We start from the raw sequence: 17,280 nt of genomic DNA on the forward strand, positions 1-17,280 counted from the left end.
TAGCTTCAACTGCACCACAGGCGGCCACCAGACCGACACCTAGTGAGGTGGTAGCTTCAACTGCACCACAGGCGGCCACCAGACTGACACCTAGTGAGGTGGTAGTTTCAACTGCACCACAGGCGGCCACCAGACTGACACCTAGTGAGGTGGTAGTTTCAACTGCACCACAGGCGGCCACCAGACCGACACCTAGTGAGGTGGTAGAGTTACATCAGTATCACAGGCGGCCACCAGACAGACACCTAGTGAGGTGATAGAGTTCCATCAGTATCACAGGCAGCTACTAGACCAGCGCCGCAGTGAGGTGGTAGAGCTTCATCAGCACTTGTACGTGCGCCGGCAGACACGATAACCGGTCGTGGCTGTTGTTGTCCAGCGCTAGCCAGGAGAGCGCGTTGTAGCCCTCCAGCACATACCTGAATGAGATAAACATTTTATATTATTTTGTGCGAGTGCATAAATAAGAGTTTCAACTGGTCCCAACCATCTGCATCTGGAGCTAGTGAGACTATGGCATCCAGTATGAGAAGAGAATGATGGATGAAAAGATAGGGAAGTACCTGGATATTCGGATCTGGTCACCAAACACGGCAAAAGCCATTTCAAGCAACGTTTCGATTCTGAAAGGTGGTCATTCACCAGGGCAATACTGAAGGAATACTCCACGGGGAGCATTGAAAGATAGTACCGGCAATGGCTTATCTTCCAAGGAAACGATGTAAAGGGTCAACTCCAAGGTGCTGTGCAATGCAGTCAATGCGGTTAATACACTGCCTACTCATAACTCACTCACATTGACAGTACGTAATATATTATAGATTGTGTGGGGGGGATAACCTCGTTTCGTCTCCTTTTCTATTATGGTCAGACATACAATATAAACATATTTATAAAGAGAGAGCACCAAGCATTCTTTTTACAGATCCTCCTGTCTATTTAATTTGAAATAATTCTACTGAACAGAAAATAGCTAAACAACTAGATTAAGATTTGCCAATTTAAAAAACATATATTTTTTATATCGAATGGAAAAAAAAAGTAATGTTTATGAAAAGTTTGTCTAAATAAGTGTTTTTTTTTTTTATTTAAGTAAAGTGGTAAATAAAGTTTGCAAGAAAAAGTATCAGAAAGCGATTTAAAAACTTTATTCTTTTGCATTTTTAATTGCATATTGTCCTCCATCAACCTTCAAAAAATGGCGAATCTATTTGAAATTATAAATGACAAGTGGGAATATTTGATAATATTTTTTTGGTTAGAACAGAGGGGTTAAAAAGAGTGAAAGCGTACCTCAGCACGTCGGTGGTGTAGTGAGAGTCGAGGGGGTGTTGCGGCGGCTGCGGCTGCTGGGGCTGCTGCAGGAGGTCGTCGCTGGTCTGCTGCACGGCGGGCGAGTGCAGGTGGAGGGCGTTCTTGAGGAAGGCAGGGCAGGCGGGGGCGGCGTGCGCACAGGCCGCCCACCACCAGCGCGGCATGCGGCCCAGCGGCGCCGTGCTCACCAGGTAGCCAAGCGCCAGCGGCTGCTGCAGCAATGCGCCCACTTCTTCCCACCCGCACTGTATACACACACAATATATATTTAAGACAGCTTGGCATAGGTTTTTCAATCATTGTTCAGTAGTCGGCAGTACCTCTACGCTAATGCTACCAGCTCATATATGTGCGCTCATTTTGATACATGATAAAAATGCCTACAACTGTTTTACCATAAACCTGCGGAACGCGCTTAAAAGGATGTTATGAAGATGTTACAATATGGCAGTTGAAATAATAAGGAAACAGTATCATTAATGTTGTATTATAAAGAAAAATAAGTTACCCTGGCATTGCCTTGATCTGACATGGGCGAATGTGCCCCGTGGTGGTTGGCCGGCCTTCCCGGTGAGCCGGGGCGCGAGGTGCCCCCCTCTTCGCCGCGCCGCTGGCCCTCGCTGCCGGGCGAGCCTCCCGGGCTCTGCATGCCTCCAGCCCAGCCGTTGAAGATGTCGCTGAAGTCATTCATACTCTCAATTCCGTCCGGCATGTCGTCATTCAGGGCAGAGAATAGCTCCTCATCGCCCAGCTCCGGCCCGTTGATATGCTGCTCTTGGAATGCTGTCTGCGAGGACTGCAAAACAACACGCATCTTTAGTGATGAGGACTGGATAACTATGCTAATTCAGTAACGAGGACTGCAAAACTTAGTTACCTGTGTTGTAGCACTGGTGGGGAAGACGAGAATGTGTGTGCAGGACACATCCTGTGGGGTAGACAGATGTGAGGCCACAGAAGCTTGCGAGAAGCGCTCGTCCGGCGTGAACTGATCCGCCAAGAGACGCAGCGCCGAGTCGGGCTCCGTAGACACCAAGCAGGCACTCAGGATGCAGGGGGCTCCGCCGGGGTACAGCAGGGAGCAAGAGGAGCACACCTCCCGCAGGGCTTGCGACGCTTTCAGCAGGTTCTTCCGGGACAAGAGCCAGCTCCACCCTTTGAGCTCTCCGTGTCCAATCCTTCCTATCCGACCCACCACCAGTCTCCAGGGTTGGACAGACTGACTCATGACTCCGAGCGTGAAGTCCATGAGCTTAGTGAGGCCAAGGCGTCGAGCGGGCGGAGCTCGTCTCCGTCGCGCCCGCCCGGGAACATCTACGTTTATACTGCAAGAGTCCAACAGTTCCCCTCTTCCGTCCGTCGCTACGGCCAGTAGCCAGCTCTGGTCCGCTGACAGGCAATAAGATACGTATAATACTGAGCTAGCCTCGGGTGCCGGTTGCCCAAACGTTTCCGCAATATCTTTGAGCGGACGCGGCGGGGCTAGTACGTAAGGTGGCACATAAAGCCGGTATGGCAATCGATTCTTCTCCTAGAAAGAAAAAGGTGACAGGGTTAGTTTTCTGACAGTGGGTATAATATTCCATTAATGAAAATAAAAAAAGAAATAATAATTACATGGCTTTTGTACAAGTTTCTAAACAAACTCACATCTTTGTTCTTCAGGAACAGGTCAGCGTTAGCCGCTGTCCCGAACCCGGTGAGAGACTTGATGTTGGTGAGATGCTGAAGCTGTCTCCTGCACTGCGAGAACACGGCCAGGGCGAGCGAGCGCAGCGACGCGCCCCGCCGCCGCCCCCGCCCCCCCACCTCGCCCGCGGCCTTACTGACCTCCGCCTCACAGATGGACTCCCACGATATCAACTGCAAACCAACATACCCGCTGTTGTAGCAAGCGACCAACCCACCAACCAGCCTGCTTTCCGCTCTCACTGGCCTCTGTAGGTGTTCCCCTCGGCCAGTTCTCGCTTTGTCTCTCCCAGAATAAGCACTTATGCCTTGTTTCCCTATCAATCTGGCACGCCCCATTACTAATCACTTACCCACCTTGCCGGTCACACAGCTTTATTTAACTGTTTATTGTGAATTAAAACAATAAAAGAAACTGAAAAGTGAATGAGGTAGGTCAAGAGGTCAGACGTCTGTCGTCAGAGTTATCAGAGCAGGATCAGGTCTGCTTTTAGCCCGTACATTAGTGTCGGGAATGAATTTTTATGGAATTTACTCGTTACAGCGAGAACTGCCCGTACGGGAACTTCTACCAACCACACTTTGAAGAGACAGATTCATTTGAATCAGGAAAGTAAAAAACAAATGTATTTTCCAGAAGAAAGCGCAGAAGGCTACAGTGATTGGCGTTTGCTAACATCTTTCTATCACTCTCAATAATGAGTATTCTCCTACAGGGGCTGAGCAACAAGTCCTTAGAAAGAAGCCAGAGTATTGTCCACTCTTGAAACGGGTGTCACGGTTGTTAGCACCTCACAGCTTGTTTAGGTCCAACAAAAAGAAGCTTGACTTTGACAGTATAAAGCAATAATAAAATTTCATAATAATCATAAAGGATTAAATAAAATTATTAAGGTTCATCTTATTTACGCATTTATTGCGAGTCATTACTCCGAAGTGCACAAAATACAGCAATCACAATGTTGTCCTTCTCCTCATGTGCGTTTGTAATAATTCTTCTTATAATCTGCTTGCAACAGAAAACTCCCAACTGTCGGCTGCTTTCAGGTTGCAGATATTATTACTCGGAGTCAACGTCATTGGGGTAAACAATTATCATTTGCCATTATCTAATCATCATCTCTGGCAACTAAACTAGACTTCTTTCTCAGCCCCTCGGAAGACAAACACATTGCTTTATTGTTCATAGTGAGTGATTCGTAGCGTTCCAAAAAATCTATGATTAAACCTCTGAAAGTATACAAAGTGATCCCAGAGGACCATTAATAGCACACGAGAATGCAACTCTACCAAATGTCAATCATAAATGAGATCAACAGAGTGTTGACTCTTATAGAGGAGAATATTTCATTATAGTGTGTCCCGTGTCTAGTGGGGAGGAGCGAGCACAGTACCTGCACGGAGACATTGGCTCGTATGTGTTCGGGCAAGGAGGCCATTAGCGTAGTGGCGGCTCGTAACATAGCCAGGCAGGCGGTTCTCCGTTCTCCACCCGCACCGGGTTCTAGGAGGTATACCACTACGCAGGGGGCAGAGCCCTCTTCGTCTCCGGTGGCTCCTGCCGCCTCTCCTGCCCCCGTGTCTGTATTCATAGAGGCCGACGAGTTGCTTTCAGCTTCTGTTGATGGGAAATGGTTATATAACATGCCAACTAATCATACATATATGATGTCAAACTCTCATAGGGTACTCGCCATGCTCGTAGGAGCCGGAAAGAATATATTTTTGTTAAGGCCAATATAAATTCTTCAACACTGCAATTGCAGGTCTCCGGCTGCCAGAACACTTCTAACTTCTAACACCTCTATCTTGGTTTTACTGTAATATAGCTTACCATGATCGTTATTACTAGTAGGTGTAGTGGGCGGGTGTTCTGGGGGTGCCATGGGGGAAGGTGCGGGCCTCTCGGGAGCGGGGGGAGGGCGCGCCCCCCCTCCACTGCCCTCGGGGTCCAGCAGTGTGTGGTCAAACTGCATGGCCGACAGCGCGGGCGCTAATACTCCACGACACGTCTGTACACATAATAATATAAGCATTACATAAGCAGCACACGGTTATTTGTACATTAGTTGCAGTTGGAATATTGACTTTGAATTTAAGGGGAGGTTGACGCTCACCTGAGCGTAGAGTCTCAGAATATCCGTGGATGTGTTGTCGGCCAGGTTGTTGAACCAGTCGTCGAGCGGTTCGGGTCTGGGACTGCGAGGCACACGTAGTAAACCGTCCCTCGCCAGCCGCACCAGGGGGGCATGTCGGCCTAGTCGACATTGCTCGTAGGCCGTGCTGAGGTCTCGGAAGAAAGCCTTTACGCGTGGCAACAACGCAGGACTGTCGGGCAACAGTACGACATAGGCCGCGTCCCGGGAGTACGAGTAGGGCTCCAGCAGCAGGCGGTCCCAGTACTGTAGGGCGTGCGGGGAGAGGGCTACCCAGTCTCGGTCATGCCCCACGAGCAATGGTGGTACCGGTTGAGGTTCGCACAGATCATCCGTGCCTCTTCCGGCCAAGCGGTGGAATTGTCTCCAGGTCAGCGGGCCCGCCACAGCGTCCCACATTCTCGTACTACATTTCTTCTGGATGGCGTCTTGTAATAAAGGTTGTAGGCGGCGCATGAGTCGCACCACGTCCCGACCGGCAGTAGGTGCGGGGGCTCGGAGGAAGGGCCAGCGGTGCAGCGCGGGAGCGGCCCGACCCGCCGCAGCCTCCAGGGCCAGGGCCGCCGCATCTCCGCAGTCCGCGTACTCTAGCAGGTGCAGGCGGGGCTCGGCAGCACTGAGACGCTCCGCCACCTCTGCGGCACACAGCTGCAGGGCGCTGGAGCTGTTCCCCAGAACCCCGCACTGTTCTCTCACCAGCTCCACTAAGGCCGTTGCCGTCGTTCTGTCAGGGTCTCCAAACACTCCTCCTTCTCTCTTATACTCCGCTGGGTCTTCCGCTAAGCCTGCATAACAAACATTATCACAATATTAGTCAGTATTGTCATGTCATAGAGAGCTTAACCTTAACCTCTCTTTCTGTCACATACATTGCTAAAACAGAAAGAGGGAAAGGTTACAACAGAATAATAATAATAACACAGTGTTGTGTCATTTCACTTCAAGTGCGCTTTACTATAACAAACTTTAAATTAGTCATTTAGTATTAGAGGTCATGTACTTAAAATTATTCCTACAGTACGCCTTATCCATCAAATTATTACTTATCAAATAAACACTAAATGTACAGTTTATACAAAGCGATGACAAAACAAAGAATAACAACAGTGCTATTATAGTTTGTGCTCACAAAAGAGAATATTCTGAGTAGACAACCGAAATGAAACAATTACCGAAAGTTTGAGAATATGGCTTATTATAAAATATTGAAAAGATGTTAAGATTTATGAATGGTAGGATTTTTATAAATTATTTTGTTTTTAAAGCCCGTTTAAATTCAGCCAAATTCTGGAGATTACTAAGAGCTGAGGGAAGTCTATTCTAAATGAGCGGGCCAGTTACACTAAAAGAGTGATAATAGTAAACGGCTGGATTTGACCTAGAAAGTTTGGTTAGACGATTACTAATACAGCTGTCTATTGCTCGAGTTTTGTCAGGCACATAGTTCCGATATATAGGCTGGCGCCATTCCTTGCAATGCTTTGAAGGACATTAAGCAGATCTTAAACTCTATTCTTTCAGGGCATCGAAGCCAGCGAAGGCGATCCATACTTAGATTCGCTCGCCGCAGCATTAAAAACTGACTGGATTCTATTGATTTGTTTCTGAGGCAGGCCGGCATATAGTGCATACCAACAGAACTATCAGTAGTACGCCTTTATACTGGGTGTGCGGAGGTAATAATAATAATAACTTCGAGGGGTGATTATACATGATATTAGAAGTAGAAAAGACAAATAACTTCGTAGTTTCTGGGTAAAGAAGATGAATTGTTTGTATGAATAAATAAATATTTTAGTATGGGAAAAAAAGTTACAATTTCGAATAAAGTTTTATCTTTTTTACTTCTACTATCGTGTAGAATCACCCCCCGAAGTTAGTGCATTTTACCCCCGGACACCCTGTATAATATTATTAGTATGGCACCAACCTGTGATCTCCATCTCATCCTCATAGAACAGGCCGGCCCTGTGAGCCAGACGGCGGTTGACCACGGCGCTAAAGCCGCAGCTACACCGGATGGGTTCCTCGTCAGGCGGGGCCCCCGGGTTGGGGGAGGGCGAGGGGCTGTCAGGAGACAAGGGGGAGCCCCAAAGATATACACCCGAATCCGCTCCTCGAATGTTGCCAACCACCTGGAAAATTAAAAAATAATTTGAGTACCAAGAAGAAACATGCTCTTTAAATGTTTTCCATAAGCAGGCAGATGTTAATAATAATATTTTTTTTGCTTATTAAAGGATGTTAATGACATAATCGTATGTAATTTGTGTTGGTAATAATTAGGGGGGAGTATATTCATCATGTTTGTAAATAATTAGGGGGAAGTATATTCATCATGTTTGACAATTAGGGGGGATTATATTCATCATGTTTGATAATAAGTAGGGGGGGAGTATATTCATCATGTTTGGTAATAAGTAGGGGGGGAGTATATTCATCATGTTTGGTAATAAGTAGGGGGGAGGGTTCATCATGTTTCAGTAGCCACTATCTAAATAATTTCAGTTAATATTCTAATGAATTTAGACAATAATGCGCCTTTTTCCATAGAAAACTGGGAAGGCGGGCCGATAACGAGCATAACTCCTCGATTCTGAATCTCGACTGGCGATTGGCGATTACAGCATAGCTAGTTTGTTGCACAGGGTAGTCTGTAAATGATGGATATATTTTTAAACTTTTAAAAATCTACTAAGCTAGGTACGGATATTATTTCGAATATTATGGAATCGAATAGATGTTAATGAAGGTTATAATTCCTAATTTATGATTTGATATTTTATATTTACATTTAGGGTCAAATTATTGTTTGCCTTACCATAAAAGATGAATTCGTTTGTAGGTACAAATTACAGGCATAAAATGAATATTAAAAAAAGGAGTTATTATATTAAAAGTTTTTCTTTTTCAGTACAATACTTATATTTTTGACGGTGAATGGTTTTTTACTGCAGATGACATCAAATCGAGTCTGTCGAGGGCCGAAATAAAATGGAGGTTCAGAAAATAGTGAAAAAACAAGGTATTTTTAACCTGTAACCTCAGAAATTCCTTTCTTGATTTTTTATGTGAATATTATACACCACAAGAGTCCCAACTGCTCATAACCAACTGGAAACTATGGCATTCCCAAATGGGGAATGTTGTGAGGCTGAAGTTAGTGGGGAAGGGAAGGTGAGAAAGTACCTGGCTATTCAGATCTGGTCACCAAACAAGGCCAAAGCCATTTCAAGCAACGTTTAAACTGAATGCTGGTCAGTAATTTGTGAAATATAACAAAGTAATCAATTAAAATTTACTTGCGCACGCCGGTATTTGAACCCACGACCTCCAGCTTGCTAGTCTAGAGCCTTACCCCTCGACCACCGATGCTGTAATATTTATGAAAGATCTAGAGAAACGATATTCATAAACTCGTAATAGGATATGTGTGGGAAACCGGGAAATCACTCTCTCTATTTTTTATTGGCGGCGTCGGTGAAGATCCTCAGTCGCGAGTTCAAATCCCAGAATAAAACGTAATTATTGTTTTTAAAAAGCACTGGAGAGAGCTGGCGCGGGACCGAGATGTGTGGAGGAAGACTCTTGAGGAGGCCAAGACCCACCAGGGGATGATGATGACAAAGCACACATTCCGAAACGGTTCAAACACTGCCTGCTGAAACAGCTGTCACCATCGTTGCCCGGCGTGACACCAACTTTCGATTTAGCCATTTTCGCAGATAAAAATGAACATTTTTATTTGGCGGCAAATCGAAAATAGCACATTGTAAATCATTACAGAAAATTTATTCGCTATCGTGAATATAAAATAAAAATACCTTAATTATCGATTTTATTCGAGTCAAGCAAAAGTTTAAAATGTTCTAATTATTTTTGAGACCGAACCAGAAGGGTGAAAAATAAGTATTTACCACAAAGTTAGGAATCAACTAAAACACACGTTTGCGACAGACTTTTTAAAACCATACTTTACTTTTGTCAAACTCCTTGTGTCCACATTCCTTCAAAAATTGTAAATAAAACAAATGTCTTTGTCTTTTAGATGTATTCCAGACAGGCCAACATCTCAGCCCGGCAAGAGAACATTTTAGTATTGTAAAAGGACATACGAAATATGCAGTGTAAGCGAAAATTATTAGTATTGTTCATCTATGCCAACACCCATCTTTCGGCTAGTGGTCAGTTATTTAAGTAATGCAAAAAGGCAAAAAGCGATAGTAGGAAAGCGAACGTGAATCAAATATTACGACACAGCCCTTTCTATTAAAATGCAACTTTTACGGTAGAGTTCATAGCTCGCGGTATCTCACCACATGAAGGACTCAGCAGATGTTGTATGGTAGGCAATGGAAGAGATAGGAACGGGACAACATCAGGCGATGTTACTAAGCTGAAATGGGACGGGAGGAAGGATATATTTCCAGAATTTGTTGTAAATTATTTAATGTCTAAAAAAAATAGTAATGCAATGTGTTTTTTTAAATGTAGATCGATAACTGAATAGTTTTTCTAGGATTACCTAAATTATAGAGTATGTGGTGTAAAAATCAACTGAGGTAGAGCATAAAACATTTGTTTGTGAACCCGTGTTCCCCCTGTTCGGTATTCCTCTTATTGGAAAACCCTGTATAAGCCCATCCAGTCAGTCTACTAGTACTCACCAACTCATGCACCCGGTGACACTTTGCCAACCGACGCCGCGCCGGCCCACTTGCGTCTCCGGCCTAGCGCACCGTCCAGCCTCCGCCCGCATGGCATCGAGAACCAACTATATTGCTGCGACCACACATTCGAGCATCGGCACAGATCTACACCCCGTCATGATGTGACCTACGCGATATGAATCCCATCATGATACATACTCACAACTACCCAATCATAATAAAGTCACACACCTTCAATTACCCACAGATTCAATAGTTCAATAGAGCCTTATGTTTTGAGAAGTGTGATGTAAAATTAAGCACTGACATTTGTATTGACTAGTTCTTTGAGAAGGACAACATTATGTTCATTACGCTGAAGTGAAATAATAAATAATTACAGGAGAATCATTTAGCCCCTCAGACCTCTGGCATATTGGTACGAATTTACCCCTGGCGCAAGGCAATGGGTGGGAAGACCAGTCGGAGAGGTCAAGGGTCTCCCCAAACCAGCCTCTCCCGATCTGGCAAGCCAAGCAGCTGGTGAGCAGGCACCCAAGAGTGAGATCTTCTAAAGAGTTTCCTTCCGAACAACATCTCCGTTGTGTAGGTAGAATAATACCATCATAAACGCAAGTAACCTATAAAACCTCAGCCTGGTTGTGTGTGTACCTTGGGCCCGGCGTTGCAAACGCACATGGTGCAGCTGTCGAAGTTGTGGTCGCGGAAGATGTTGATGGCCGTGTCGGCTAGCAGCAGGTTGAGCAGCAGCGCGCAGGCGTCCTGCTGCACGGCGGGGGCGCACGAAGAGGGGGCCGGTGAGGGTGGTGGCGACACGGGGGCTGCCACCGCTACGCTGCCTACACCCTGCACCGAGGCGGGCTGCGATATGCTACCCACACTGGAACATTATAAGAAAATATCATTTAAGATGCATCGCAATTATAATTCTCAAAATATTTTTTTCCTGTTTAAGACGACTGTGTCTTTTGCTGGTCAGAATCAAAACCACAACACCAAATTATCACCTCCACATGCAGTAAAATATCTAGATTATCCCCGCGGTCGCCCACCTGCCGGTCGTCAATTCAATGGGTTGGCGAACCCGACGAATCCTACGCGTCAGTCAGCATACTTGGGGCAATATCTGCTTGAATGCGGTGCAATGTCATCATAATTTGTGCATTACAGAGCATGTATTGGTTCTAGTTCATATAACCCCTCATCGTTTACTTCATAATCACGCAGTTATCATTCAATAAAATTAATATTGTAACGGTAACCAGATAAAATGAAATATTGTTTTCAATAGTTTATTTCACAATACAGTAGAACCACTTTAATTTGAACCCTGATAAGCCGAAAAAACGCGTAATTTGAAATTTTAGCCAAAAAAAATAACCCCAGAAATTTTTTTTCATACAAAATGGTTTATTAATTCATAATTCTTAATTTATTCATGCATGAAAATTTGATCGCACAATTCGAAAAAAATTCGATTGTCGAAAAAATACTAATTAGTAATATTATTTTGTAAATCTGAATCGATTTACACTGTAATAAGACGTAATATTACGAATTTACTAAGAAGATACTACCCGAATTTAATACAGGGCATATTAACCGCCCTACCTTTGGGTTATTATTCAAAATGTAGGTAAAAAAACATCGGGTTTTTTTTTCATTAGATTTCGCAATAACAATACTTGTTTTCAAAATACCAGACTTATAATTACTTTTAGACAACAGACTCATTTATGACCCTTTTTATATCCTTTTGTAAGTCAGAGATTCTCAACATAAGATGTCACCGAATATTTTTTGTAATAATATTCTATGGAATATTTTATCAAATATATTTTGTATTGAATCAACAAAATCTCGATACATTCTGCAAATGAGGTAGCCAGCGATTGTTGGTGGGCGGTCAAAATGAACATAACACCTTTTCTTAGGCCATTTTTTCACTACACTTTCAAAGTGAACTGCTGATTATGGAGAGGTTTATGATTTATGACGTTTTACCAATTCCTTCTTCATACGAGCCAATCACAAAAAAGAGTAGGAGTTTACTGATAGCCATGGACCTCACTGCGACGAGGATTCATAATAAAACCATACATTTTAGTACTCTTTATTTATTTTATTACTCTAAAAGATTTTTTTGTGTGATAAATTTTGAAACAAGGGATCAAAGCCCCACATCACAGTCAGGACAGTAATACCTTGTCTCCTTCCTCACCTTTTTCCCATTTTGATTTAGTTTTGAGCAGCAAACAGCGCAACGTCTTGCAGCATTCAGTTTGCCTGCGGTAGGAGGAATTACATCAATAAAATGTCTTTCAGTTAGACGTAAGGGGTTTGGGTTGCTTGATGGTCTTCCCCCTTTGGATGAAAAATCTTCTGCATGGTAATTTTCTAAATATTGAAAGATTACCTTTTTTCTAAATGTAGAGTTATTTGAAACACCACCCTTTTTTTGTACAACACAAATGCATTCCAGAGTGCTTGCTCCAGAAAGTGGAAAAATATTTTTTTGTAATATTTTTCCCCTGTTTTCTGGTGACAGGGCGTATCACCAAATGCTGGTCAACCCGATCTACTCCACCCATCGTAAAATTGTATTTGTTTGCCACAGTTGGGCGTTGTTTACCCGATTCAGTTTGCATCAGTGGAGAGAAAAAACACATCTTTTTTTATCTCTCCACCTCATCATCATGATTTTCCCCTTTCTGTAGGCTTTGGTGTATCCACGAGCAACCTTCTTAGAAAAAAAATATTTTGGGTACTCCTTTTCGTCTGAATTTTAGTGTTCCATATGTGTCTGTTTTTTTTTGTAACTAATAACTCCGCTAATTCTGGTGATGAGTAAAAATTGTCTGTTGTCAGGCAGTAAGTACCCCTTATTGAGCAATGGTCTCATTAGTGGCATAACCACTTGGGAGGAGACTGGAAGATGTTTGTAGCTCTGGTCAAAAAGGGTATTTTTTCCTGTATAAATAATTGTGGACCATATTTATCCTGAAGTGGACTCAACACATCATATATGTCTTCACGCCGAATTTCCATCTTTTGAGTGGCATGTACTGTATCCATCCTAAACGTCCTTGGTATAACATCTAACTTTCATCTATGGTCACATTTTTCTCGGGGATATATCTTTGTTGAAATTTTTTTGCAAATATTGATACACAGGCCATATTTTGTTCAGTTTGGGATTGGGGTGGGTCGATTCGTTGTATTCAGCATTATTGCTAAAATGCAAAAATTTCTTTAGCAATAAAAACCGCCTGTATGAAAAGGTACGTGCAAAAAATGGAGCCTCAAATATCGGACTTTTGAACCGGTACATCTTTTCTTCTGGTTTCTTTACCAAACTTTGCACTAAAATGATTGCAAAAAATATTCTCATTTCGTTGATTGTTGTTGGATGCCACGAACTTACAAGGCTTCGACAAGCCTTGTAAGTTCGTGGCATCCATCCGTCCGTGGAAGGTGGAGTAGAATTGCTAAATTGCTCAGCAAATATATTTGTTTGATCCACTATCAGTTGCATCAGTTCTTCATCAAAAAAGTAGTTGAAGAATTCATATTCATCTTTACAATTATTGAGTGCTTCAGGACAGCCAGATGTCGATGTAAATTCAAATGGTGGTTGCAAAACATCTCTTCCAGAATCTATATCCACCCACTCCTGAGCACTTGTAGGAACGTCTTCTACTTCGCTTTCATGTTCATCTTGTGATGTAGAAAAATCCTCACTTATAGTGGTCTCACTTCCGGAGGAGCTAATATTTTTATATTCACTCTCACTTGACATATTGGAACACAAAAAAATCAGTTTTTGATGAAACACAAAGTACATAAACGGTATAAAAAAGTCACTAATAAATAGACATACATTCACATGAAGTTCACTAAAAAACACGTAACGTAATAATATTGTTATAAAAACTGCGCCACTTGCGTAGAGAACCACTGACTAGCGACGTAACTTGTATGGGAGTGACGAAAACTCACTCGTTTGCTTCGGCTGACTTCGAAATCCTAAACAGGATGATACAGGAACAAACTTGACGCGCACAAACGTATCACGAACGTGTTGTGGGTTTCGGTAAAGTTTTTTTGTACCTGAGCGTACGTGATACGGCTTGTTGCGTTTGGGTGATACTTTGACGTACTTTCGTATACATAGGGCGGTTAATAATAAAGATAGATAACTTAGAAAATAAGAAATCCCTTTATAATAATGAGGCTTTTATCTTACGGTCCCATCTTAGACCCATTCACCATCTCACCGTCTCTGATCTTCTGATCTCCTCCCACTCTTCACTAATCCCTAGTCAAGCCTCCAGCACCACTTCCAACAGTTAATTATATGTGTTCAACCATTATTTTGCAATGTTAAGTTAGTCGGCTTCGTTATAAAAAACATAGTGGTTCAAACAAAGCGACATTGTTTCATTCATTTGATTATTAATTAACAAAATAATTTTGTTACCTACTTTATCGCTTGTCTGATGTGATTAATACTTATCAGTTCCAATTTAGAAAATTAAAAGATCATTGAACTTGAGTAATTTAACATACTAAGCAGGAATACAATTTCAAAACACGCACCCACCCATGCACCGACAACCGAAATTATTATGTTTCTTTTCCTTCACTCTTATATCATGTTCTATTTTGTCACTGTTCCATTTTGTGGTGAAACTATTCTGACCATCGATTGTTCTAGTTGTTCTCACCTATGCAGGTTATGTCCGGGTGTCCTCGGGGTGCGAGGCGCCTGGTGGGGGGCTGGGGCCGGGCGGGGCGCGTTCCTTTCGGCGGCGGCCCCCTGCCCAGCCGCGCCCCCATTCTGCTGCCACGACGGCCGGTACACACAGTGCGGGGGCTCCGCGCCACCCGACAGCCCCGAAAGGGCGGCGTACTTGGACGCACCCACGTACTTGCATATCGTGGGGGCCTTGAACACAAACGTCCAGTCCTGAAAATGTGTATAAGACATTTATTTATTCATTCATTACACAATTTATTCACGGGATACGAGAGAACTTTGATTGACTAACAGGGGGAAGTTAATGTTTAACCCGGCAAGAATATTCAATAAGTTAACACGAAGATAGTAAATACAAAACTTGATAAAGTGATATTTTGATTTATGTGTTTAACAAACCCACTAGAATAATATACAAAAGCAAAATGAATGTATAATGGTACGTATACATTTGCGAACCTTAACGCGAACCGAGCCACAAATTAAGGGAAAGTAACGAAGTAACTGCAAGCGGCGTTTCGCGGCATTTGCGGTTGCTTTGTTCCTTTCCCATAAGTTGAGGTTCTGTTCGGCAGTTCGGCTCGCGTATGTATACATAGCATAAGGTCGACACTGCAATTGAGGAGTTACTGCTCTTAAGGGTTAATGATTCCCAATAAATTTGAAAGAAACGTGAAACGGAAAAGAAAGATTCGGTGACATCTGGGAAACTTTTTTTTAATAGTGTCTTTACGAATTGAATATTTAGTTTATGTATTTGAAACACCGCAATTTAGCATGTGTGTAAAACTTATAGATTGTAAAATGACTAGATATTATTTGTCAATGGATTAAGGACAAAATCCCAAAATGGGAGTTAGCGCCGTTATGAATTATTTGTCATGTAATTTTAAATTGATACTTGGTACCGCCGTCCTGGGGACCATTTTGAGTTTGTTCAGATCTGCCCATCAGATAAGGACTCTCTAGATCCATTACCTTAACCACAGAACTACCTCTCCTCCACGCAACATCCCCCACATAGTGGCTCCTATGTGGAGTTAATGCAATAAAAGGAGTTTCAAGTTTAGCTGATTTACACATCGGTTTTAGATAATTCAATATGAAAAGAGCAACATTATTTAGTCTTTGTACTCATTGATTTAATATAACTACCAAAAACCTATGTTCAATTGTTGAACAGAAGGAATTATTTCTAAATGAAATTCCAAATCGTGCATTTTTGATGGTCCCACTAATTAAGTAAAACTACAAGTGGGGATTTATTTCAGTGCAGAAATTCTGGGACTAACTACTACATGTATTCCTCATATATCCTCACTACTCAGAGTTAGTATGGAGTCAGTGGACGTCTTCAATTTAGCACTAAATAAATACAAAAGATTGTTACTGAGGCAGTTCAGTTAAGTATAAAAGTGTATAATTTTGACTATTTCTATGTAAAAAGAGGTTTAATAAATAAATTGACATTAAACTTATTGTTTGACGATTTGCAAGGAAAACTGAAAGTTTCAAAGTTTTCTCGAGAGAAATTTGTTTTATTTTATTTAGACCATAAATACTATTTGTAGAGGTACATGGACGTAAAATGAACACTATTTAATGGCATTATGGGATGAAATGCACGGTGACGTGGTGACATGGCGCACCCAATGAATTAACAGTCAGTCTAATCTAGGGAACTTTACTTACAATTTGTCGTTTTCTGCAGCATATTTAGTTACATATTTATAATATCATTCCCCAATATCAATTTATTGTATCCTATTACGCAAAGAAAGCTTCCCACTCTGGTGGTTACTTGTCTACATGCTTTGAACAATGGGGTGAGGGGTAAATGTGTGGAAGATTTAAATTTTATTTTTCTGGTTCTGATTATCGTACTAAACTGTACCAAAACTGTTCAAACTGACATAATATCATTATGACATAGAAAATGCCACTGTCACCGACTTTGGCCAGTGTGACATCAACAACGCCATATTCACCAATATGTCAATATGGCGGCAAATCTAAACTGTCAAATTTTAAATCATTACAGAAAATTAATTCATCAATGCATAAATGCCTTCATTTTTGTAATATTTCTGAGAAAAAAGCCCAATCCTATTGTAGTGTTGATAATGGTTGTATATGTAAGGATATTAAGGTAGGTAGGTAGGTAGGTCACATGAAGATAGTTAAGTGAAATGTGGATTGGATGCAGTCATGATGTACTCACCACAATAGGTTCATCGGGAGGGGAGCCACATCGCGTGAGCGTGGCGTGCTCAGGTTCAAGCAGCGAGAAGGCGGAGGGCGAGGCCTGCAGCGAGGGCTCCAGCGAGGGCGGGGTGGGGAACATCTTGCACAGCTCATCGGGGCGCACGGCCCCCACGCGCCCTCCGCCCATCCCACCCCCCAGCCGGCCCGCGCCCCCTTCGCCCTCGCCGTTGGTGGCCGACTTGTTGGAGTCGGGCGGCGTGTGCACCTGAAGCTGCAACAACAACAGAGGGTTAGCTCGGCGGCCAGACCCGGTAGAGGCGTGATGGTGATAGAAAGGAGCCGGAATGGTGAGTGTTGTGAGTGAATGAGAACGGATCTAGCTGACGACTGCGGTGTTGTTATAGTGATCATGTCGGTATGTTGAAAATGGTACAAGGCGATGAAGGGGGAGGTGGTGGAGGTGGTGGTGGTGGTGAAGACAGTTAGG

General features: G+C 42.9%; 1 protein-coding gene across 8 annotated transcripts in view; it reads right to left on the reverse strand.

Annotated features, from left to right (window-relative positions):
* Positions 1 to 243: 243 nt before the first annotated feature.
* skd (mediator complex subunit skuld) overlaps positions 244 to 17,280 on the reverse strand; it is a 101,355-nt gene continuing 84,318 nt past the window's right edge. For 6 of the 8 annotated variants that reach the window (XM_089634296.1, XM_089634293.1, XM_089634289.1 and 3 more), the window contains 12 exons: positions 16,810 to 17,064; positions 14,557 to 14,798; positions 10,481 to 10,709; positions 7,090 to 7,294; positions 5,121 to 5,944; positions 4,838 to 5,015; positions 4,398 to 4,621; positions 2,932 to 3,177; positions 2,192 to 2,845; positions 1,823 to 2,110; positions 1,294 to 1,559; positions 244 to 419 (listed from right to left, as the gene is read on the reverse strand). In XM_089634296.1, the coding sequence (XP_089490422.1) occupies positions 287 to 419; positions 1,294 to 1,559; positions 1,823 to 2,110; positions 2,192 to 2,845; positions 2,932 to 3,177; positions 4,398 to 4,621; positions 4,838 to 5,015; positions 5,121 to 5,944; positions 7,090 to 7,294; positions 10,481 to 10,709; positions 14,557 to 14,798; positions 16,810 to 17,064 (3,744 nt within the window). In that variant the 3' untranslated portion in view covers positions 244 to 286. The remainder of the gene's footprint in view (positions 420 to 1,293; positions 1,560 to 1,822; positions 2,111 to 2,191; positions 2,846 to 2,931; positions 3,178 to 4,397; positions 4,622 to 4,837; positions 5,016 to 5,120; positions 5,945 to 7,089; positions 7,295 to 10,480; positions 10,710 to 14,556; positions 14,799 to 16,809; positions 17,065 to 17,280) is intronic. The other 2 variants (XM_089634291.1, XM_089634294.1) reach the window with 1 other exon arrangement.

Source organism: Hesperophylax consimilis, chromosome 8, assembly GCF_061612785.1.
Source record: "Hesperophylax consimilis isolate HC1 chromosome 8, BYU_Hcon_1.0, whole genome shotgun sequence".
Taxonomy (NCBI): domain Eukaryota; kingdom Metazoa; phylum Arthropoda; class Insecta; order Trichoptera; family Limnephilidae; genus Hesperophylax; species Hesperophylax consimilis.